The sequence below is a fragment of the Zootermopsis nevadensis genome, unplaced genomic scaffold (assembly GCF_977971745.1).
Source record: "Zootermopsis nevadensis isolate Lab colony 2312 unplaced genomic scaffold, Znev_1.0 Znev_ptg000008l, whole genome shotgun sequence".
NCBI classification, from domain to species: domain Eukaryota; kingdom Metazoa; phylum Arthropoda; class Insecta; order Blattodea; family Termopsidae; genus Zootermopsis; species Zootermopsis nevadensis.
The window spans coordinates 9,037,562-9,062,671 of NW_028259140.1; the positions used below are offsets into that span (position 1 = coordinate 9,037,562).

The window sequence follows — 25,110 nt, forward strand, 5'->3', positions numbered from 1 at the left end:
CATCTTTATCTGTTACTAGTCTGTGCAATGTGAAACTATTCAGTGTCCAGGTCTTCACGTTGTCCGTGCCTGCGAAAGGCCTCGTGCTTCGTATGTCGAAATATGTCTACACACAGCACTTCTTTTGCACCAGGATGGCTGTGTTATCGGTTGAAGCGCCGTGTAGTCTGGTAGAAGTTTATCAACGTGTCAGAGGCCCATGTTGCCTCCATCATCAGGGCGATGAGTGGTTTCTGTATCTTATCGTATCGCTGATGATGGAGACAGCAAGGACCTAGGAGATTCGAACTACTACCGCTTATGCCCTTTGACAGCTTGGCACACTTGAATGGGTTTGTGGGTGCTCTTGAGAATTTGGAAATTTTCATAATTTTTGTTAAGTCACTGATTGCAGAAAACGTGATTGTCGCTCTACCTAGAGCCGAGAAGTGCTAAATGTTTGGATTTTGATTATATGTCATAGTTGGGGTGTAAATAACAGTGAAATTTTGTAAGAAAATGACGTATAGGCCTATTCATTCTTTGTGTACCGAAACATTGTTTTGGAAAATGTCTTAACGTAATCGAATGATTTTAGTTAGCATTTTGTGAAAGATTAATACTTTGCCCAGTATAAATTTCAAGTTTTTTCTAGTTTCCTGCCACCGAAAAAGAGTTGACTGTTGTTGTGTTAGCGGATCGGATAAACGTACAGCCCAAACACATTCAAAATAAAACTTGGTTCCAAATACAGCAGATTCTGGGAATGGTCTCCGTTGTCCCAGACTCTTTCTGGAACTTCTGTGAAAATTGTACATTCACACGGCGAAGTTCGTGGGGAGCGGGGAAATTGTCTCACTTTTTAAATATTTTTGAATATTTTAATTCTAAACTTTTTGTTTAACACTTATGCGTGAATAAGGGGGACGCGGGTTGACGTTGGCGTAGTGTCCTCGAACCTCGTGTTTCTGTCTCGGAGTATGCTTACTCCATCCAGTATATGCTGTTCCGTGAACGCACGTCACCTGTAAGTGAAACCCAGCCTTGTCGTAATATAAAATTGGTTGACGGTCGATTTCACCATCGTGAACAGACTAAGGGACCAAATTACAAAAATTCACTCGGTAGCGGAATAACGTAATTGCAGATCACGAGTTATTGTTGTGTTTTATTCTTTCAAGTACCGATTTCGGAATTGTGATTTGAGGATTTTGTCGAGCAACGATCGAATCTCAGTGAGAGACATTTATAGAAATATTATGAATGTGTAATATAGAAGAGCGATCACTATTTCACACTTCATGGTAAATTTCTGGTAGCCTGTCTGAATTTCAGCCAGTGCATAACAGTCTCTGATCGAGGTATTTTGTGGCTTCTCTCAGAACTTGCATGAAAATGTCAGGGTATTAGTACAGTAAACCCTCTTCCAACGCGGGTGTGTCCAACGCGAATTCGATTATACGCTTGAAAATACTTGGGAACAATTATTTGACGAACGCGGAAAATCCGATTATACGCGGTCTGCCAAACACGCTGTAGTTGCATACCACTGCTGCTGTTTATAAAGCTAAAGACAGCTTAGTTTTTGCGTATGGAAGAACTTCTATAATAAACTTGTACGCTTAACTTTCCGATGATATTTTATTATATTACACAGTTTGTATATAAATAAATGTCATGTAGTACATTTAAGATTTATTTTCTTTGACTTTCCACTCCCGCGTTCCCGTATCCCCATTAATATAAAATATTGAGTTTGCCCCGGGCGGATTCACCGAGGAACGTATCCTCCGCGTTAGACGAGGGATTACCGTACTTCGAATTGCGTCGTAGTCCTCTGTCCATTTTCCAGTACGCAATCTGTTGATTTGTTATAGCGTCGTTAAGTAACAAACACGTAGTGACTTAAAACGCTTAGGGACACTGCAGCATATGGTATGAATTGGAATATGTGTTGTTAACATTAATTATTTTGTTCCCAAGAAAAACGTTGAATGTTAACCTTCATTATTCTTACGTGTGTAAAACGAAAACCTAACCTAAAAACCGTGTCGCATCATTCGACCTCCTGAGCTTATTACTGGATTTGGTGAAATTTAGTATGCGAGACGTTTAGTAAATTGTTAAAATATACAGAACCGGTTTTGCCTATTTTGCAAGCCTATGTATGTGACATCTGGCATCTCTCATTAAAATAAAAGGTAGATCGTGGATGTTTAAAAACGGAGCTAACGAGAATATTTTGACATAAGAGTGAGAAAGTAACAGTAGGACAAAGAAACGGCATAATTCAGTTCTTTATAACTTGTTACTAGTTACCAATTACTGTTAAATAACAAAAGTCGAATCGTAACTAGAGGTAAGATCCATCTCTCAGCACTACTGATTACTGTTGCTCATACAAGTCTCCTTTGATTTCTCGTACTGTACATCCATCTCTGATCGTGTCCATGTCCTTGGCAAGGAGACCGCCATGTTGCTAGAAATAAATTAATGACCACAATAGCCTATTCTTGCGAAGGCTATGTAGAGCTATTCAAGCAGTTACACTAACTGTTATTCAGTTCACAGTACGGACAGGTTTTATATCAGGATAAGTCAGTAATTTCTTTAAATGCCAGTGGTAACTGTGTGCCACCTGTTATAATAATCCGTAATTCTGCATTTCATTTTGCCAACAGAGCGTATTTATGAGCTTCCTGTGATTTTCAGACTAAATAGGGCTTGTTTCCCCAAATAGCGTTTACGATTTTATCATTGTAATGGAGAGGTGTTGTGTTTCCTTTGCTGCAGAGACTACGTCTGTAAATATTATTTACACGAACTTCGATTTGTAAGGGTACAGCTTTTCGTCATGTTTTAGAAGAATGGATTTGTTGAGAGGAATCCATAATTGTATCGTGTGTTTTACTTTGTATAGCAGAATATAACGATTTATTAAACTGCTTAAAGAAGTGACTGTGTTGTTAAGAGCGTTTACTTTGGGTCGTTTTTCTCAGCGTTAGTGTGGTGAAGGATTTTCCATCCTTGTCTAAAGGCACGGTCGTACTGATGTGTTACACACAAAATATTCGAACAGCCAAGAACGCCATTTTATACAAACAGCGAATTTAATATACGAAGTTTATATTTATATGCAGATAGGAAGTGTAAAGCTTGTGTATGCGATATTCCATTTATCAGATACATAGCTCATATACGTGTATGAAATTAATGAACGTTCTTCAACCAACATGGCAGGAGGATAAAATCATTTGAAACTCGCCGTGCCTTGCTGGTTTGACTCTGAAATTTTTCATGCGTCTTCAACAATTACAAGAAACTGGTTTATTGACTGCATATTTATACCGTAATATATATGTGCAATTTTAAACATTCATTAACATCTTTTCATGTTACAACATAAAAAATGTCCATCGATAGACGTGTTATATGTTCTGTTTTATTCCAGTTCTCATACTTGTTTTATTATGTTTAATTCTCATTACACATTTAGAATTTAATGAAACTTCGCATTGTTCGCTCCAGTTTAAAATTTAAATGGTCCTTCTACTGTTTGTGTGTAATCAAATTTACCTCGCAAAGAGGGACAGAATAGAGGCGTTACCAGTATATTATAATCAAGGAAATGACGTCATTAAGTGAATCATGAAGTTCCAAAATTATCTGCTCCAAGCGCTGGTGTACAGCATGAGATCGCAGCGCTTGTAGTGCCAACGAAACGAACTTTGTTCTTAGTGGGAATAATGTGATGGAGTCAAAATAGGTTATATAGATACTCCGCATTCTTAAATGGCCTATTCTGTTTAATCTGCAAATAAAGAGTTCACTGTTCTTATGGAACCTGGTGGTTTATCACCATCACAACAAATTCACACACCACTTCTCTAAGATGTGTTTAATTTCAACCATCTTCTCATTTGCGACAGTGGTGAATGATCCAGTTTGGATAGCAGTGTGCTGCTGGACTAAATATGTAACACAAACAGCGGCATAATATTATTATTAAATAGAATTGCGTTGCGATTGTTGGGCGAGGTAATAATTTTGCATTTCCGCACGACCTGGCTTCTAGACCAGGATTCGTCACTACTTGGTGCCTGTAATTGTCTCTTCCCATGTGATTTTATTACCAGCGGCTTTTGTGTGTTTGAACATACAGGTATATTCCAGAGGCACGACTTGCCTTTCTAAACCAGTGCACCCAATCGGCCAACACCCTACAGTTCCTCCCACTTCCAGGACTTTGTCGTTATCGATACACAAAAATTAATCGTAACTCGTTGCAGGACGAGGTTCTGGCGATCTCCGAGAAGGTTGTTTTGCGGGTTGAGGACTTGCTGGATCGGATCGTGGAAGATGTCTCGTGGTGCCGGGGTCTTGAGGCTGTGTGGGAGGGAGAATGTCTGCTCCAGACATCCATCAGCGAGGACATAAAGTCACACAGCAAGATGCTAATCGACAGTGCCCTAGACTTCCAGGACATCCTTAAAGAAAGGGAACAAATAGGTAAGAAAGAAAATTTGCAGCTCGCCATTTAACAGTCTCATAACTAATGAGGATCTACTTAACATGCGGTAGGAATTTAACCGACGAAGACTGGGTAAACGGAGATCATAAGAACAAGGCCCTAGGCAAAGTTATAAACAAGGCGAGATTTTTAATATTATCCTCGCATCTATAGGTTTTCCGATCGAAACCCAAAACCTGTATGTAATCTTCACCTTCCTGCAAGTGCTACATGCCACGCCAATCTCACCACCCTTGGTTTGTTCATCGTAATGATTATTTGTTGAAGAGTGCTACATGTTCCACTTGGTGTTCACAGCTGATGACTTCGACCCAGAAGTTTCCGCGGTAGTGGTGCTTAGTTTCCCGAGGTACTGTCGATACCGAGGTGTCGTGAAGAGACTTGAAGGCGTCGCCAACAAGTGGCTTAAGAACACTCTGGTAGTGGCCCTAGGGGGCTTCGTGGTGCCCTGTCGTAACACCCACATCCTCTTCTGCAAAGATACCTTCGATTACCCCGACCTAGAGGGCCACGAACTGCTCTGCAACCACCTTGGTGAGTTATTCAGTTTTTTTTTACAGCTGAACAGTAATATTAATAGATTAGATTAATGATCCAATTAGGTTAATACAGTTCATTCAATACAGCATAATTGCGTTGAATGAGTCTGTGGAATGTTGTTCAGTCTACACACCGAGTAATTTTGTATTAATTAACTCCAAAGGATTATCATAGTGAAGTCCTGCATAGTAAATATAATAATTATAGTATGTATAGACTGAAGAATATTTAATTAAAAGATTGTCACCGCCAGAATTTCCCTAGAGAGATCGTGAGAGCCACGAGACCCCATTGAGGTCCTCCGGATCGAAAATCGAATTCTGGACATCTCGAATACGAAACGTCGACTCAGAGTGGATGGATAATCTGATAAACATAAACCCATACGAAATTCGCTTCCTACTTTGAAGATTTTAATGATTACGATAGGTGTCCTAGCGATTTCGAAGTCGTGTGTGATGGATGGCGCATCACATGCGTGAGAGTTTCTCACGCTCTTGCGATTTTCCTCGTGGGGGGGGGGGGGGGGGGGAGCTTCAGTCGTGCGTTACCAATGCGACTGAAAGAGACGACATGAAACTGGTTATTGTTTTTGTCCCAGATAATGTGCGACTGTTTGAAAATTCGCATTTCTCTGTCAGAATTGCGCGTAATACACTGTAATTGCGAGGCTGACAAGTGTAAGGAAGCATGATTTTGTATGTAGCCTTTGAAGGTTGTATTTGTCTCTTACTTAAATTTAGTGTAGTGTTACGTTTTGCCGTGGGAAAGAAGAAATATCCGTTGTAGTTTCAGTCCAAATTTTATGTCATGTCGTAAATTTGAGATTATGATGTGTCTCTTGGGCTTACTTTACAGTTTTTTGGGGATCTAAAGTTATTTTCAGAGTTGTGGCTATTCGGTTATGTTAGACCTCATACATAAATAACAATTTTGAAACAGATTTGAGTGTAGTGAGATTTGAGTTTCTCAAAGGGCAAGCATGAATATGGCTGTCTTCTAGGGTTGCTTCACCATGTTGCCTAGTAGAAGTATACCGACTTTTTCGCTGTTCTTGCTTCCTCCATCATATTCCGGCGATTCGCAGCAAGCACCTCAGAAACATCGGCAAAATTCTACCAGACTACATGATGTAACAACCAGTAACAGAGACTAGCCTTGTCTAAGGGGCCCGACAGAGTAGGCACCTCTCACCTGGAGACATAGACAGAACCAGCCTCCGACAATGGAAAAAGTCTTGACAATGAATAATTTTAAGTATGACAAGGTAGTTGCAGCAAAATTTTACTTATTGGGCAGGATATGCAAGTTTATCCGTGTGTTTCTGTATTTCAGCTCCAAATCTGAAAGGACGGCCTCGGAGGAAACGTAAAAAGCGAAGTTTGTCTCCTGGAGGTTCAGAATCCAATGAGTCTGAAGAATCCTCTTTGTCAACTGTGTCCTCCACCATAAAGGTAACTTTTAATTCCAAACATGTCACAAGTCTTTGTTCAAGAAGATCGTAATGCTGCATTACCAATTTACCAACGTTTTGGACTACAGAAAAAGAAATTAATTTGTTACATTTACATAATGTACTAAGAGTTATTGGTGAAGGACCAATGGAAGGAAGGGTAAACAGTAATATTTCAGGTTAATATGGCCCCAGGTAGGATAAACGAATGCCTGACTGTGACAACTGTTTCCTGTCTTGTGAGACACCTGGCTGCGAGAGCCAACTGTGTGTGTGTGTATGTGTGTACACAGTGGACAGCTGTATCAGTGATCATGTCAGTCCATGATAGTGTAGGCGGAGACAGTGTCTGAAACACTGGAAACTCATTTCGTGCTGATACAGCTGATCACCTGAGAAGACTTCATTGTGAAGACCTCATTATATGTGTGACATTCTCTGCAAGTAGATTACTTTTTTTGGTTTATGCAGATTTTTTATGTTTTCTTACAGAGCAAACCAGCAGTCAGTGGTGGTGGAAGAAATGGCCTACGTTGCAACAATTTGGTCCAGCCGAGACGAAGCAGCAGAGTAAATGCTAGTCCTGAGGAGAAGGAATTCTTAGTGAAGTTGCATCGATTTATGAAGATGAGGCAGACACCAATAGGAAGAGTTCCTCATCTAGGGTTTAAAGAAAGTGAGTTAATTCTTGATCTTAAGTTTTCACAGCAGCAGTTCAGTAAAAAACTCCATCTTTCAGGGATGAACTGCGTCATATGCCGTAGGTTTTCCAACAGCGCGGTTTCAGCAAATACCATAGTTGCTGTCTCCTTGAATATGGGAACTGCAGTGTTATGTCATTTTGTCAGACATTTCTGGCACGAATAAAATTTTATAAACGTAATTATTACAAGTACAAATTTACAGTACAAAGATTAATATTTTTATTTGGTATTAAGAGCTTCATCATCATTCACTTTGGAAATTCACAATTATAAATTATGCATATCATATGAAATAATTTATTAGAATTTTTTATAATGCTGCTTAATATTTGACAGGAAATAAAGCAATTGTAATCGACATAAGTGGCAAGACTTCTGTGCTGAAAAGGAGTAATGTTTAACACAGAATTGTTTAGTTGCTAAAAGAAATGAGAAATTATAATAACCACAGTTCTGAAGTAGTCATTTTTGCAACTGTGCCAAAATATGTGTAATATGATGCCGAACAAAATGCGGCCTTTGAATCGCAGGTTGAGAAATACTGCGTTGGCGTAAGAAGAAGAAAAACTTTGGCACACAAAATTAATCAAAAAACAGTGGAAACTGTAATAATGTGTTTCACATTTGCCACAGTTCACAAAGAAAAAGACATTTAATAATATAAATTATCTGATAATTACATTATATATTTACACATTATTAGTCTGTATTATTGTATTATTTTTGTTCTCTGGGACTAACCCTTCAGCATGAAGGGATGTTCTGTATGCACTCTTGACAACCTTGTTTCTTTCTTGGAAGAACATGTTCTACTTGCACATTGGAATCATGTGGTTAGTTTTTTAACTACACGAGCAAACCATTTACCAGAGAGCAGGTGAAAATTCAGGCTGTCAATATAACTATCATTTTAATACCAACTACATTCAAGTTGTGCGCACGCACACGTGCGCATGTGCATGTGTGAAGTTATGACTGTTTCTGCTTGTCACTTTCTGGTTTCTGTACTGTTTGGTTATGCAACTGTAATTTGTTTCTTATGTGAACAGTTTAAATTGAAAAAAGGGAATTCAAATAAAAATTCAGGAGAATTGCATGTCATTTGTTCCATATGTATGTTCGTCGGAGAATGGCATGCAACGGGTTTTAAAACTCTTAAATAGCAAGAAGTTGTGAAGATAAAGACTAGGGATAAGAAAGTACTGAGCCATAAGAAGTAAAGAAACAAGTTTTTCAACATCATCTTGAATAAAAGGAAATTTAACAGCATTGGAGTCACAGTTGAATGAAGTTCAAAGTGCGAATAAATATTTCATTATTTAACCCTTTAAATGCTAATTTTACAAGCTGCTTTAATGCTGTGTGCCGAGTATTTTTGCCATTATTAGTTTATTTGTATTACTGTTTTTTTAATGCATGCGTCTTATTTTTATGCTACCACATGATTGTAAATATGACTGAGAAGGCTTGTAGACATCTTTTTCACTATATGCACTGTCATTGACACTATGTATGGCTGCCGTGTTTACCACTGTCCAGTGACAAGCCTGTTTTTCAGACTCAAGGGAGATAGAGAAATGTTTTTGGTCCATTTTAAGGTTCTATAACTCTTCTACAGGTGGCATTAAGTTACTTAGCCACTTAACCTGATCAGTTTGAGCGGTATATTCGTGTAGTAAGGCAGTTTGTGTGTCATGCGTACACAATAGTGAATAATGTGGGTGGCATGGAAACCAGTGCACTTCTACAGAAGCATGTAGCAGTCAAGCAATAAAAAGGGATAATCAACACACTTTGTCTTAGGGCTTTTGTTCTGTTTGGCAGTTTTTTGATTCTTGTACCAGTGGTTTACAAGACATGGCTAAGTATTCTGTTTGTTTTTCAGTTGACTTGTTTGCATTCTTCAGTAAAGTTCAAAAGTTAGGTGGCTACAATGTTGTCACAGCCAATCGCATGTGGAAGCCTATTTATGATGACCTAGGAGGGCATCAGGGTAGTACTAGTGCTGCCACCTGCACACGACGACATTATGAACGGTAAAACACGCATTTTATTTTTAATGTAATTTTAGGTAGTAGTTATTTATATAATAGATTTCCATTCTTTATATGTTTATTATTAAGCAGATGTTATAAAAGTAATACCTTTGTTTAAGAAACAGGTATAAAACGTTAATTTGAATAATAAACAGAATTCTCTTGTCGCTGAAAGGTGGGTATTATCATTCATCTGAAATACTACGCTTGTTATCAAGACTATGCCAAAAGTGGAAAAAGTTATAAAATCTTCATACAGTTATACTGTTATTAGATGATTTATTATGCTTTACTCTTGCAGTGAAACCATTTTATAGTTTTCCTGCATGTAGAGTTTTCACTCTTGCAGTGCCTGTTTACCATGTTCCTGACCTAAACCACATATTAACAATGTATTTATTTACCGCTTACATTGTTCCAGTGTATAGTGGTTTTTCTGCATAATGTTTGGTCCTTTCACATTGCTCATCCATGAAATTACACTTCCTGTCATGATGAGTTTTGTTAGTGCCAGAAAGAAAGTTGTATGCCAGTAAGCTTGACAGGATGAAACTGAAAATAAATTATATTTTGCGGGAAATTGTATTTTGCCTGTTGATCATACTGGGTGCAGGCTTTCTATTTCTCAGCACGTGCATGCTATGGATTGGGCGATTATATTGTACTGTGTTTATGGAGTGGTAAAAATCCACGCATAAAAAGTGTTTCAAGATGTATGTTTTTTCTCTGAACTTTACTGTAATTAAGAAGGGTGTAATTTTAGAGACACCCCAAAGACATGGGAAAGAAGCAAAGAAGATGAGGGGAATCTTCACCAGACAGAGAAATAAAGAATGTGTTAGTTGAATGATATCTACAAAAATGCACAGAGAAATTACCAGTTGAAGGCACAGTTTTGAGGGAGAATGCATTAAAGATATCTGCCACTTAATGCACCAATAATTTTATGGTGTAAAATTGTTGACTGGGTAGCAATGTTTTTCTAAACATTTGGAGCAGTGTCATTTGTAGGGAAAGGAAGAATGTATATTCCAAAGCAGGGTTACTGGAAAGATGAGCGATTACCAAGACTTGTTGAAATATACTCTTCAGTGCACATGGAACAGGATTTTTCCTCTGTTACTCCCAGACAGGATGTTTGCGGAGAATCCTGTTAACACAGAAAACAGAGCACAAGCTTGTTTCTGTGGTCCATGTAGATAATCTGGATACAAAAAAAATAAAATGCGTATTTATAGGGAAGAATGTAAAACCAAGGAGCTTTAAGCACATGAAAATCATGATGCATAACTGCAAAAGCAGTAGCAATGTGTGGAACACATAAGAATCATTTCTGTTATGTCTGAGAGCATTTAATGCAGAAATGGAGGCCTCTCTGTATTCTGTTCATTAAGTGCTTGTCCGTGGGCAGGTGTCCAGCATCCCCGAAGAATGTAACAGTGATTTTTCCTTGCAGACTGTACTAGTCAGTTGTATATTCTGGAATTTGGTGTAATTTATGCCATGAAAAGAAGGTACAGGAAATCGATTTGGCACTTTTGGTACACATGGACATGCGAAAGAATGACAGTATGAAAATTTATGTTCTTCAGGCAATGCGCATGACAGCTTCTGCTTTGCTGGAAGTGCAACTACTGTTGCATACATTGAAAGATAGCGAGGTAGTTCTACTCATCTGCCTGTCACTATTACTCAAGCCAGAACAACTGTAAATAAGCATTGGTATAACAAAATGAATGTCTGTGCTGTACAACTCAAGCAAAAACTGATGTTAAACAGAAATGGTGGTAGAATTCTCAAGGCTACCTGTTCACCCACCACTACAGTCTCGCCAACTCCCAATCTGTGGACGGTGCTATTTATAACCAGTGTGTATGGCCAAAGAAGATGCAGAAGTGGACATGTTGAGCAAGTTAATGATAATATTGTGGGTGAAGACATACACATATGGATTATTCAAGAATTTGTAAACTGTGACACGCAGGTCATTGCTTATAGCTTCTTAATGTTGTAAAGTGGCAGGGAAATAAGGATTCAAAAAGTGAGGATGAAGAAGAAAAAGAAGAGGTAAGAACGTCTGTCCCTACATGATGAAACGCTGTTGCATTTAAGTCCGTGGAGTGGTATGTGACTTCATACAACGTAATGAAACAACACTGAAGAATTTAGGGGGAGTCAAAAGAAACCTAACCATGAGACTGTGAATTACCCAGCTGTGAATCATCGACTGCTTGTAAAACAGTTAGGTGAGTTAAAGTTCTGTTTTGCTTTGAATTATTACTCTATATAAAATATTTTATTGTTGGTTGTTTTACATGTGTTGGTAAACTAATACTTTTTGAATTTCTTTCTTAAAGGTGATGACTTCAGAAGGAAGACTGCATTTATCAAGCAACTTGAAGTAAAGCAAGTGATAAATACATTATAAAATACTTGAAGTCTGGATGTAATAGTACATGCCTTAAGTGTTTGGTAGTGCAAATCTAAGGTTATCGAGATTGTTCCTAGTTCTTGTGCAATGATTTTATGAATGTAATTTGCTTTGTGATCTGGTGGCTTTGATTTCATTTTAGGAATGGTTGAATTGATTTTTAATTGTGTTAAACATAAAACAAACCTGATGTTACACAAATGATAAAGGTGTTGAATAGGCATTTAGTATAATAGTGCATGCTATAAATGATCAGTTATACAAAACTGTTTTTTGAGATTGTTCCTTGTTCTGGTACTTGCACAATATGTATCATGTGGTTAAGTTTCTTTATTTCAGTAATACTTAAATATGTGTCAGTAGACTTTGTGCTGATTTTTACAATAAATATGGTTATAGCATTATTACTGTATTGTTATTAATTAGATGTTCTTATGCCTAATGATAACTAAATGGTGCAAATAGTAAATAGTATGAATGTTGGGACATTCACAATGTTAAAGTAAGCATGTCACGTTTATAATATTTACAACTTATAGTTATCAGAAATTGTGGTCCGTGGCAAACACTGAATAGTGGTTTAATTATATATCATTCTTTAGTGTTCCTGTATTACAGGTAGGTTTATGTAGAGTTCAATTCATATATGTCTCGTCTCTTCTAGCATTATTTCTGTTTTGTACAGACTGATGAACAAAAGTCATAAGCCTCTTCTGTCTTTCCACACTTTATATTTTGATTTCTTGGCAGCTATTTTCTCTCTCTTAGCATCTGCTGAACCATCCTGTCCTTGGTTATGTTATGGACTTTTTCTTTACATTTTAATTATAATTTCTGTATCAGATTATGTATCAGTATCCTCAAAAAGGTAAAGATCATACATTGTAACCTTATAGATTGTTGCTTCCATATGAGCGGAGTGTGAAGAATGATGAAGTCAAGGAACGACGCCGTTCAAAGTCTATCAAATGTGAAAATGATAAAATACCAGGAACACATGAACAGGTGGAGCGTCATGTGAAATCACCTTCTTGTACTGTAACATCAGCTCAGGACAATAAGGTATACCCTTTTATACAGTGCATTGTTACATTAGGACAGTGCTTTTGAAAGCATGGGTTGCAAAACTTTTACACAACAGTTTTAATGGTTGAGAGAGCCAGTAAATTATGATGGTTCTTCCATGTTGGTGTGTTATTTTCATGAATTCATACTTCAGATACTTTATGTATTGAAAGTGAACATAATATTCAGCATTTATCATCTTGTGAAGTTTACAAATTCTTTTCACTCTGAGTGATTATTATAGATGATTTGAGATGAAATGTTCATTGTACTGCTTTGCATCCTGTGTTTTTTTGCTCCCCTCCCTCCCAAATCAGGGCACATTTTGTCTGTGATGGACTGACTGAAGTAATTTGTTGTGCAGAAGGAATTCACATAGCATTTAATTTTTTCTCAGATTGCTGTACCTAGTGGAGGCCAAATGGACAAGGCCATTGTTCTTGAAGGCAAGACTTCGTCCTTACGAAGTGTTAGAACAAAATCAGACAAGACTGTACAAGATTCAGCAGTCTCTCAACGTCCTAAAGACAAAGAAAATATTCCTGTGTCAAATTTAACGGATGGATTGGTAGTAGAAGTGAAACAGGAGCCATCAAGTGAAGGAAGTGCAAATGAGAAACCTACACCTGAGTTGATAGACCTTGTTTCTGAACAAGATTCATCTGCAAAAGTCATCAAAACATCACCTGTACCTGCACTCAAGAAGCGCAAATTAGAGATCCTTAAAGAAGGTGGGCTGGAAGTGACTGCCATAACACCACCAGCAATGGCTTCAGCAGCTTCAATAGGGTCAGTTACCATTACTGCAGACAGACGGCCATCCGTCATTCAGCATGCTGCTCCAGTCCAAAGTCCTGTCCTGGGACAGGTTTCCATCACTGTGACTCCTGATGTAACCCACATGTTAGGGTCACCTCCAACAGAGTCAAACTCAGCTGCTTCAACTCCTTCCCCAACTGCTGACTGTGAGCCACCCATTCTTCATCATTCACAAGTCATTGTACATGACTTGAAACATCCAGCCCTGCAGCATTTGTATACTGGAAGCCTGTCACAAGTCCATTCTTCAACCCCTAGTCCTAGCAGTACTGCTGATGAGTGGGTACCACCAAGAGTAACTCAGTCACGCTCCATATATGCCCACTCAGAGTCCACTGTATATGGAAATCCAAAAGATAGTATTGAATCACCACTGAATTTATTGTATTCCAGGCGGAGCGTTGTTAAATCTGTGCCCTCAGGTGGTGAAGTCCTGGATCTGCGGGTTTCTCATCCTCGTAAACCTACAGTAAGCATAAGCCGTGTAACAAGTGTTGTTCCTCCTCATGTTAGTGCAAGAAATCCCATCAGATCAGCTCACAAAACCAATGGTGTATCTCCATTCCCCATTGTAGATGGACGAGCAGTGGTAGGCTCTAACTTGGAAATAACAGTTGTGGATGTTCCAAAACCATCACCTACATTGCAACAGAGACAGCAACAAATGCTACTACAACAACAGAGGACCTTGCAGCACCACAGGAAGTCTCTCAGCATCAGACCTGCACCATCAAATCGTCCTGTTTCCAGAAATGAGAATGGGAAGCACAACTCTCTTTCGATTACGCACATCCCCCCCCAGCGGAATAGCAGTCATACCAGTAGCAGTGCTCAGCTTGTGATTCCAAACCCGTACCTGTCATCCACCTCAGTAAGCGTTCGCAAAACCATAACAAGTGATGGGTCACGATCCCGACAACAGAAACCAAGCACCAATCCTCCATCACCTCAGTGTGCTACCCCCACTTCAAGCTCAATGTCTTACCTTCCTACAGGCTCCCCTGTTTTTCCTGGTTATCTCCCTCAGCTGTCACCAATATCTGGAAGTGGTGGAGGAAGTTCTGCATCAAAGAGTCCATCCCCATATCACCTTCCCTTGCTGGATCCAATGTATTACTCAGCACTATATGGTTCACATGGGCTTTATCCTCCCAATGTGGCTGCTGCCTTCCTTTCTCCGCTGCAGGTGGCAGCAGCTCCACCCTTATTTGCACCATCTGCAGAACAGCTGCAGCTGTACAAAGACTTGATGAGCCATCACAACAATCTGCGGTATGCTCAGCCTGGAGGCAGCTTCTTGGGTCTGCCACGGGATGGGTCTACATCAATAACACCTGTCGGCCAGCCAACACCCACAACAAAGTGAAAATATACAAATAATAGTTTTAATAATTGTAAGTAACAGCAGACCATATATGTTAAGATCTGTAACAGTCAACAGTAACACAAACTGCTAGTAACAATAGTGAACCAGGCCTACAGCTACAACATTGAGTTCATTGTGCCATACAGTATTTTCATCTGAAAACAGTGACCCTCTTCCAATATTTATCTATTTTTGTGATAGTCCACAGCTGCTGTGTGTAAATATTTTCAACATCTTGTAGCATAACACTGTAAATGTATGTCATATTTCTTCTTATTGATGTCTGATGGTGTGTTTGATACCAAAAGTAGAAAGTAAAATGTACATAAAACATTGTATAAATGTGTATCATATAATAAAAGAACAAGGCCTGAAGGGGTACAAGCTGGATAAAAATTGAATAGATACAAAGAGCACACAAAGTTCATTAGATTTGAAACTTGGCAATAAGAAAATTGCAGTCTGTGATTCATATTTTCTTTATGACCGTGCTACATGAGCAGAGTTATGTTATTACCTTGTTGTACTGTATAATAGCATAATCTGTTCCACCAAGTTATCATCAGTTATTAGAAAGGAAAAATAATAGACAGAGGAAATAATTTAACCCTTTGCGGTCCCTTTTAAATACCATTACAGCTCTTTGCTGGTCTATTTAAATACCACTAAGCTATGTAAATTCAGCTACTGTTATGAACTGATTTAATTTTCTTTTATAACTTGCATGAAGCAGAAGAAACTTTGCTAAATATGGTGAAAATATGTTCTGAAAGGATCACAGTTCCTACTGTTTAAATACCGACTGTGAAATATTTTTCACAGACTGTACCATTATCGCTAGTGAGATGTGTAGTAATGGTGCCTTTCTGCTTGCTGTCATTCGGTAGTGAATAAAGCAAGACCAAGTCCATAGATATGACTTTGGCGACATCTTAACATTGCATTGGATTTCATAATCTTAGAGCAATGCTTCCTTTCAAGCTTTTTGTGTTCGTAAGTTCTAGATCAAGTTCAACACCATAAAATTGAAACAGAATGCAAAGTGTAACAGATGAAGTCACTATACATAAAGAATGCTTGATAAGAAGAAAATGAATGTGCCTATATCAGTGGCAGATTGCTCTATGCATCAAATATAATTTAAAAAATTAGAATTTCTTACTAGGAAGATGAGATATTTGTTTTATAAATTTATCAGATATAAAATACTTCTATTCTAAGTAAATATGACAGCAGAATACCTAACAGTATTTCTTCACTGTATGATATATGGCAAAACACTCAGGGTAGAGTCGTTGCTTCCTCGGCCATGTGTCACAATAAAACATTGTTTCCCTCCTGCCTCCATTCATTATTATAAGGTTCACAAAGTATCACCAGGAAAACTTTGATAGCACTAGTGCACAGATGAAGGCTTAAATAATATGCTGCTATCCTCAGCTCGACTCCAGATCACGTATAAAATTCGTAAAACACATGGCGAACTCGGTCTGACATTGGACCGGATCTCGGATTTTTCAATATCGGACTCAGTCCGACATAGGACCGCAAAGGGTTAAGCCATACTCAGCACACTGACTTTGTTTTCCAATGTTTTATTAAAGTGTTTCTCAGTATTCCTTCAGTAGTTATGTATGTCCTAGAAAGTGTTCCTGTTTCTCCTCAACCTCCACATATACTTCTTAGTCATATTTCTGAAGACATTTTCGTACTGAAGTCCTTAGTCACTGTAACATTCCTGAAGTCATAACATTGATTCAGGTGAGGAGAAATTCAGTTTGCCTTGTAACTTAACAGTGTGGAAATGGTGAGATTTTAGATTCTCATAGTGGGAAGCATGATGATGACTGTCTTATGGGATGTTTCATCATGTAGTCTTTTAGAAGTTTACCAACTCTGATGGTGGAGGCAGTGACCACCTCTGAAATTTCACTAAACTTCCAGCAGACAACATGGCACCACATCCCATTATGGAAGTAATTTTTATACTGTGAGCTTGGGTATGATTTGAAATGCTATGCATGTCTGAAAACAGCCCAGCATACTATTAACATTTTCTCTTCTAGTACCCTACCTGCCATCAAAGTATGGCTCTTGAATCAAACATATACATAATTATAACATAGTTCTTGAATTTGGAAGTGTTCACTAATTTAAGTAGAGTGCCTAATATTAAATTATGAGAAGAATCAAAACATAAGCATATTAGCACTGTCAGAAATGTCAGATGAACAGTACTTAGTTGTCTGCTATTTACAATTGCTTTCAGTAATTGGTCTTGTGGTTTGTAATATCCTGCAGACTTTGGGTTAATACCAGTGTTTTGTAATGACATCTCCAAAACATTAGTATCTGCTTAAAAGTCCACTTGGCAATACAACCCAGAAGACCATCATTGACATCTTCACTGTAAGAACATCAAATCCTACATTTTCTGTGTTTGCACCTAACTACAGTTTTAAACCAGGCTGCTGTTTTAGCTGCATCATTAAAATGGAACTTATGATTTTATTACAAAACTGTAGTAATACTTGGATATAATTTGAGCCCAAAATACAATTCTAGCCACTGCGTTCAATGGAACATTATGATTGTATCACAAAGGTGTGACTAAAATTTGAGCCTCCTTATCAGTGCTTAAAAATTAAAATGTGTCTGCTACACAGCAAATAAATTAGCACTAAATTGTTGATAATTCAGTATATGTTACAGTAAAGAAAACCACAGAATTCTATTAAATTAAACTTTGATAAAACTGGCTTTTCATTTCTTGTGCCTTTTAAAAGAAGTGGCAGGTGGTGTTTTTATGACAAACTGAGTTATATTGATTGGTTATTAGTGAGATTTGTATGTGTTATTCAGCATCAGAACTATGTTTAATGGATGACATCATAACCTCATCTGAACCACCTGTAAGATTAACTGCAGTATTTGAGAAATACTTATTTATACTGCTTAACCTTCTTGAAACTTACATGCTTGAAAAGGAAAATAAGTTAATGCAAACAACAACAGAGTACCAATAACACAATAACAAGCATCTCAAAAAATTAGATCTTTCCAATAATAAGTTTGTAAGAAAATAAAATCATACTAATGTTTTATGAAGAACTTTCTAATTCACATGATTTTATTATAATGGAACAGTTGCTTATTATATATGTATGCTATTTAATTTTTATAAATAAGACAGTTTAGTCTCAGAAAAAATCATGTAGATATTTAATAAAAAATGTCAGTTGCATAATTTGCAGACAGCCTGCTATTTTCTTTTGTCATGGTAGGCTAAACTTATGGATATTTTAAACTACTGTTAGCAACTCAAGAGTGTGTTTGGACATCCCTGTGAACTTCCTTCATTTACCTGATTGAGAAACACTTTTCTTTGTGAAGGATTTTTGCTCAAGTCTAATTTAATTTTTCATCCAGTACATGGCTGTACTCTATGGTCACATTACAGTTACTGTGCTCTTGAATTGTTTAGTTGTGACTAATTGTCATATTACGTAATTATAACCTGTGAGATTTTTGTTTCACATATGTTTGGCAGGTTCAGTATTTATCCATGGTAGATACTGGACATGATTATGGAAAGCAGGTGTGTAACTTAATATTTGAGGTTATTATGTCAGTGCAGATGATGCTTGTCTTCTGGTTAGCAACGTCATGGACACTTCAGTCCTGAAGGTAGAAACATGTTTCTCAGAAATGTTGGTATCTGCCTATATGTTCACATGTGATTTCTGCCTAGAAGACCAACATCAACAGATTTATGACATTTATTTTTGTGTTCAAATGCAGACATACAAGAGAATAATAATACTGGTTTGTGCCAGGTGCTGACAGAATTAATCAATATTTGAATGACTGCTTTCACCCAAATATAAGGCAAGATATGTATATATTATAAAACTTACCATACAGTTTGAACTGGATTATAATTATACAAAGAAAATGGAGTGGCTTTTAAGAATTAGCTTTGGCGACTTAAGCAAAGTTGGTTGTGCCTTTCTCTGATTTATAATACTACATACTATGTTTTGTGGTATATTGGGCATTTGTGTTTGGCAATATATGATCTCCAAATATATATGTGGAATATATTTTTTGGTCTCCCCTCCAGTACAATATTTTTGTCTTCTGTATTCATGTACAAAACAATAACACTAGAAACAGAAAGATGATAATATCAGCAATCATGCCATACTTGTGACATTTTGAGTGTAGGAGGAGGGGGAGGACAACAGAGGGGAGCAATGTGTCCTTTTATAGTAAAATAATTAAAACAACATATGTATGTTATCTTAACTTTCTTCTAAATTTTATGTCCTCTGTGTTTGTTATATCTTGTTTTTAAAATTGATTTTTGGTACAGATACAGTAAGCTGATTTGTAATACCTGTCAGACATCCATAATTTAGCACCAGTTCTGTTACCTCTTTGATAGGTCTGTGAAATTATTCTGCGTGAAACTGACTGTAAAATTAAGACATGAAGGGTGAATAAACGTTATGAAAGCGTACTTAACCACAGTAAGGGATCAGACGATTTGTCATAGAAGATTGTTATTACTCTATTTGGTTGTTGCCGTGATAGGTGCACCATCCATTTTGTGTTATCCAATTTGTATATTGTTATCAAACATGTTAACCTAGAGCTATGGAATTTAATATCTGAACTTAGGAGTGAATGGACTGTTTGCATTGACAGAAGTTTGTCATTTGTGGTGTAAAGTTTTGGGATCAAAGATTGTTCTGCATTATACTTGAATTGCCATAGTTGCAGTTGGGGCTGTGTCCTTTATTCACCACTGCTCAAACACTGAGATGCACCAGTTTTTATTGAATAACTGAGTAGAAAGTACCTCCCTCCCAGTCAAATTATCCTGAGTTTGAAACAGGCTGGGACCTGTACACATTTGCCTCCCTTCTCTTCCTTCAGACAACATTTAAACTTTATTAATGTGGGAAATAGTGGGTTCACACCATGTCTCATGGCCAGTATTATGCAATAGGGCCCTTATACCAGGTTTTATCTCCATTGTCACCTACCCATAGGCATTAAACTTAATTCCACCCTGTGAGTGCCCATCTTTTGGTCCTGGTCTGTAACTCTTGTCAAGGAGACTGAATCAAGTTCAGATGGCCATAATTGGAGGAATTAATATAAGGTTTTGGAAGTTCTGATTAGTAGAGTCAAGGTGATGTATACATATGTTTCAGAATTTTTATTTTGGTAATAAAATGAGAATTTGTGTATGTTTCTGTGCTCATACCTTACATTTTGCAGACTTCACTACAGTGCTTGTAGGTGTTACAATAGATAAAAATAGCTCTGTGGGAGGGTGTGTTGTCCCACTTTGTAGAGTCATTTGTTTACCAGTTGCTGTATCTTCCACTCTCACCAATATGACAAATACTAAATAATCAGTTTAGTCTCAATTTCAAAGAAATTATGATTTTCCCAATATTTCATACTTTATTTACTGATAGTATGGTTTATATTTTCAAGTCAAACTGCTTTTTCAATATATTTGTTTAGGGGTTATGAATATCTACCTGTTTATAAGAGTAATGACTACCCCTGGGGCCCACAAATTTACTTTTCGAATGTATATTGGAGGCTCATTCCCCAGTGGTAAAACACTAACAACTCACCTACATTTGGTAGTGCTAAGGTTTAGAGTGCATGGAACTATAGATTCACTTCCCTTATATCTTGATGTTTTGTTGCTTAATTAAACATAGAGATAACTTTGCTGTTATCTTTAATAATTTTTGCATCACATAGTTGGTACAATTTTTTAACATTGTTTGACTTAATGCTTATGTGTGGACACTATATAGATGTATAATCTGGTGGAAAAACTTCTTGGAAGGTACCTACTGTAAAGATTCAAGATGGAGATGGGAGGGGGAATATGACAATGGATTTTGAGGAAATAAATTTTAATTGTTAAAGTGCATTGAACTAAACTGATCAGGCAGTAATACTAGTATTAAATTATTATAATTAATGGTAGTATCTTCTCTTGCTGTTCTTAAAAACTTCATGTGAAACATTTCACATGGCATGCATTAAATGGTGGAGAATGTTTTGCACAAACATTTTCATATGTAAAACTTATAATTGGTAAAAATAAAATCTGATCCATTAAGGTTCAAGATTTCCATGTGAAGCAGTGCAGTTACACAGCTCTGAAGAATACTGTGTGGGCATGTTCTTTGTGATCAGCAGTACATACTAGTTTGCAACAAAGGGTCGTGATCACTAACGGGTTATAGCAAAGAATGCAGGCTTTTTATGTTCATGTGCACTTCCATATTATAGAAATTGTTGCATGTCAGTAATATCCAGTATGACATATCATAAAATTTTGTGAAGAAACACTTGTTATATATTTGAGATATTACTAGTGACAGAACAAATTAAAGTTTTTTGTGTCTGCTAATAACAATTTATAATTATAAATGAAATTATCATCATTCGTTCATAAAGCTGGCCGTTAGGTTGGCTCGTTTTGGTCACAGCACTCGTGTCATTCAGTAGTCTTTTAAGAGGGCATTGAAATCATTGTCTTCCTTTTGGAGGGTATTTTGAATTTGTTTTTGGATTGTGTGGTCTTCCATAAATTAAATACCCATCAAAAATTACTTTCAATGGTCTTTAATCCACAAACAGTACACTGTTTGCCTTATATTTGGAGTGACTTTGATAAATACATTCTCTGAATTACAATTTATTATATGTTCATACTTTCCATAGTGATTCAGTACATCTTTATTCATACCTCTGAATTTAAAGCATAGTCATTTACCATTGCATATATTAATTTATTATGTCATCTTCCAAATGCTATTCACCATTAGTCATTATTTCCAGTAACTGTTGTCATGTCTTCCCTATTATTCATTCTCTATCTGGATAAGCTGAACACCTTTACCATTAACATCTGACCTACGAGTGAACAGTATCAGACATGGAAGATAAAGGTTAAGGGTATACTTTTAGTTGTTGTTTTTTACTATTTTATTCTTTTGTTACATAACATTTCAAAAACTGTAAAAGGAGTTGGTGATGTATTTAAAACAAAGCAGAAAGAATCAGTTTACTTTTCCAATATAACCACTTACATTAGACAAACCATATTTTAAGTGTTAGGTACAGGAAAGGTACAAACATAAGACTTCCATTTGTTTTCTGAAAAGATAGGCTGGCTTCCATGTTATAATTAGTCTGCTGTGGTTATTAGAAGCTTCAGTGAACTTCTGTTTGAAGAGTTGGTGTTTATTATGTTTACATTAAAATATTAGATTTTGTGTAAGTAAAACATTCTGATATAGCACGCACACTCATATAAACAGTAATGATCAGGATATCTGAAATGAGTTCTGTTGTTATTTGTTCTTTTGTTTATTTTGAATGTGAAGAACAATTCCCTGTAGGTAGATGTGGAATGAATGAAGCTTGAATTTGTTGAAATGAGTTGGAAAATATTTTATACTTCTATATGTATGTACTGCTTGTTTGGGCATTTGCATTTATAAATTGTTTAATCATTTTAGCTAAATGCCAAAGAAAGTGATTTTGTGATGAAGTAGTTTTTTATGTGCCAGTTTGAATGTGCTGTTCTTTAGTATGTGTAAAATTTGTTTTGTTTTTTAAATGTTTAACTGTTAAAAGTATTATAATTCATCTTTATATATCAACCAGATGATATAATGCATTCTTGAAAAGTAAACTTGGCTGCATCTGATTTGTGTTCAGAGATGTAGATAATAGAACATGTGCATTTCTCGTATGTGTGACAGACAAGCATGCTGCTCCAAACTTCATAGTGCATTTCAAAAATAAGAGTAATTTATAATTAGTTTAAATTCCATAGAAAGACAAATCACTCAGGGATCAGGCAACTTAATGCATTAAGTATAGCAAAAAAGTTACAGTGACAATGTACCAGCTATTCCTAGCGCGCACACACATTCTCAATCTGTGTCTTCAGTTTTTATGAAAATAGCAGCAGGTAACAAGTCTTGGCACAGAATGATGTAGAGTGCCCATATTGTATGTACTGTTACACATGTAAATCAATGTGTGATTATGTGTTCTTGTTAGTTGTTTGAATCAGAATAGCTACATCTGTAATAATGAAAAGTATATTATAAATTCTTTTACTTTTATAATAAAACTACATATACTCCAGCATTCTGGGATATTCTCTGGCTTTTCAAGACATTTTCAATATTGATCGGTTGCCAATTGTTAACAAGTTAGGGAATGTATACATGTCATAACAATTCTGGTGTTTGCTTTGTTATTACTTGTAGATTTTCAATTTACAAATGCTAATTTTTGATGTTCTCTTATAAACAGGTGGGATGAATTATTAACCAGAATTCCTAAATGGAAACTCAGTTCCTGCTTCAAACAAAATACAGCATGTTACCATTCCAAAAATTGAATGGCCGAACAATTTTTTCAGAAAATTCATTCAGCTTTTCTTAAGATGGATGGACAGGGAAATTTTAATAGGTACTCCATAGGCATGGGAATGTTCCTAGAAAGACTACCTACCGATGTACATTTTCTGTTTCTGAATATGTTATTACATTGGACAGTGGACCAGTAAAAGGAGCTTCGTTTAATCTAATGTTTTATGCTTTACCTGTTTCTACAGTGTTTAGATTTTGTTGAGCGTCATTCAGTTTCAGATTTAGTGTCAGCTTTATTTTCATGAGAATGATGATCATAATAGAAATTTTATTTTAGTTTTCTCTGGATCCAACATCTGGCTTTCTTTAATTAAACTAATATGGTAATCAAGAGGTCCTTGACAGTGTGAAATTTTGATTGCTTTTCCAATGCTGAAGTGAACTGAGGATGATTTATTACAAGGGCTTAGAAATTACTTGTAAGCAGCAGATGGAACATTATACATAATGCAAGTAATTTTGTTTAAAAACACAATCAGTGCCAAAGACCAGGAGGAAGTGTCATGTTTTAATATGAAATTCTACATATTTAAAGTTTTAATGTATTTTTCAGAGACTTGACAGCCCAGGATAATCTTGGGTATGGATGGATTTCTGGTGCAACTGTGAAGTAGATATATGTTTAGGTTTCATTAACTGGAAAATAAAGTCCAATGGCTTCCTACAGTGGCAATTGTAAGTTTCAAAACGGTGTTAACAAGATATGGCAGGTAAGGGAAAATTTATCTTTGTTACATATGGCATTTAATGTGGTACTTAGTGTTTCTCAACCTTCGTGGAACCGTCAACTCCCCCCTCAAAGTTATCTTTTCATTCTGATAGATAAATTATAGGTAGAAGGTATAGTTTTTTTTGTCATACTTCTTACTCAAGTGTGGACATGAACGATGGGGGGATCTACTCTACTCAGACCTTGCAAACCCCCAAGGGGTCTGTAAACTCCCAGGTGAGAAACACTGTAATTCTTGGCATTAACATGTTTCATAGTTACTTAATTTTGCAGGTAAAATTAAATATTTTATGAAAGAAATATGAATGTCTGAGATTTGTGGTTCTCGCAGTAGTGAGGAGCATTAAAAATTACCTACAAGACCACTACCATCAGAACCCAGGAGACTATGATGAACAGAAATAGACATACCTGTAGTGTAGTTGTCATATAATTTGTGAGTTACATTAAGTGGGTCTCTCATCACCTCTGAATGTCCTCAGGTCAGTGACATTTTCCTTCATGACAGTGGGTATCGTCCCCACCAGTCCTTACTAGACATAAGCCTAATAGGTAAACAGACTGGTGTATTCTGTCATGCTGGAAGTAAATATGTAATCATATTTTGTTTTGTTTAAATCATCTTGAATTTCTATCCATAGCTCTGTAACCATTGAGAATCTGACTAATGATTCTGTCCTGTAGTTTGATATTGAAACGTGAAAGTACACTCAGTTCTCTGCCTTTATTTGTAGACCAGCTTCCTTACTAGCTAGCATCTAATCGAGCTTGTAGTGTCTTTCTTTATTATATTTACATTTTAACCCAATAAATTTGAACTTTTTGACTCAAAATTATCCCAAGGGCATGCAGTTAAGCTTTGGACATTCTGTATATACTTCCCCACAATACCACTGAGATTCTTCATACTGTCTGCTGCTTACCAACCCCTGAACACAGAGCTTATTCCCTTTGGTCACCCACA

General features: G+C 36.7%; 1 protein-coding gene across 5 annotated transcripts in view; it reads left to right on the forward strand.

Moving 5' to 3' along the window:
• Positions 1 to 23,570, forward strand: part of LOC110839358 (uncharacterized) — a 97,938-nt gene extending 74,368 nt beyond the window's left edge. For 3 of the 5 annotated variants that reach the window (XM_022083488.2, XM_022083489.2, XM_022083490.2), the window contains 7 exons: positions 4,269 to 4,488; positions 4,808 to 5,044; positions 6,386 to 6,504; positions 6,996 to 7,179; positions 9,093 to 9,243; positions 12,571 to 12,736; positions 13,137 to 23,570. In XM_022083488.2, coding sequence (XP_021939180.2) covers positions 4,269 to 4,488; positions 4,808 to 5,044; positions 6,386 to 6,504; positions 6,996 to 7,179; positions 9,093 to 9,243; positions 12,571 to 12,736; positions 13,137 to 14,924 — 2,865 coding nt within the window. In that variant the 3' untranslated portion in view covers positions 14,925 to 23,570. Of the gene's footprint in view, positions 1 to 2,555; positions 2,577 to 3,761; positions 4,018 to 4,268; positions 4,489 to 4,807; positions 5,045 to 6,385; positions 6,505 to 6,995; positions 7,180 to 9,092; positions 9,244 to 12,570; positions 12,737 to 13,136 lie in introns of those variants that run through there. The other 2 variants (XM_022083494.2, XM_022083491.2) reach the window with 2 other exon arrangements.
• Positions 23,571 to 25,110: the final 1,540 nt, after the last annotated feature.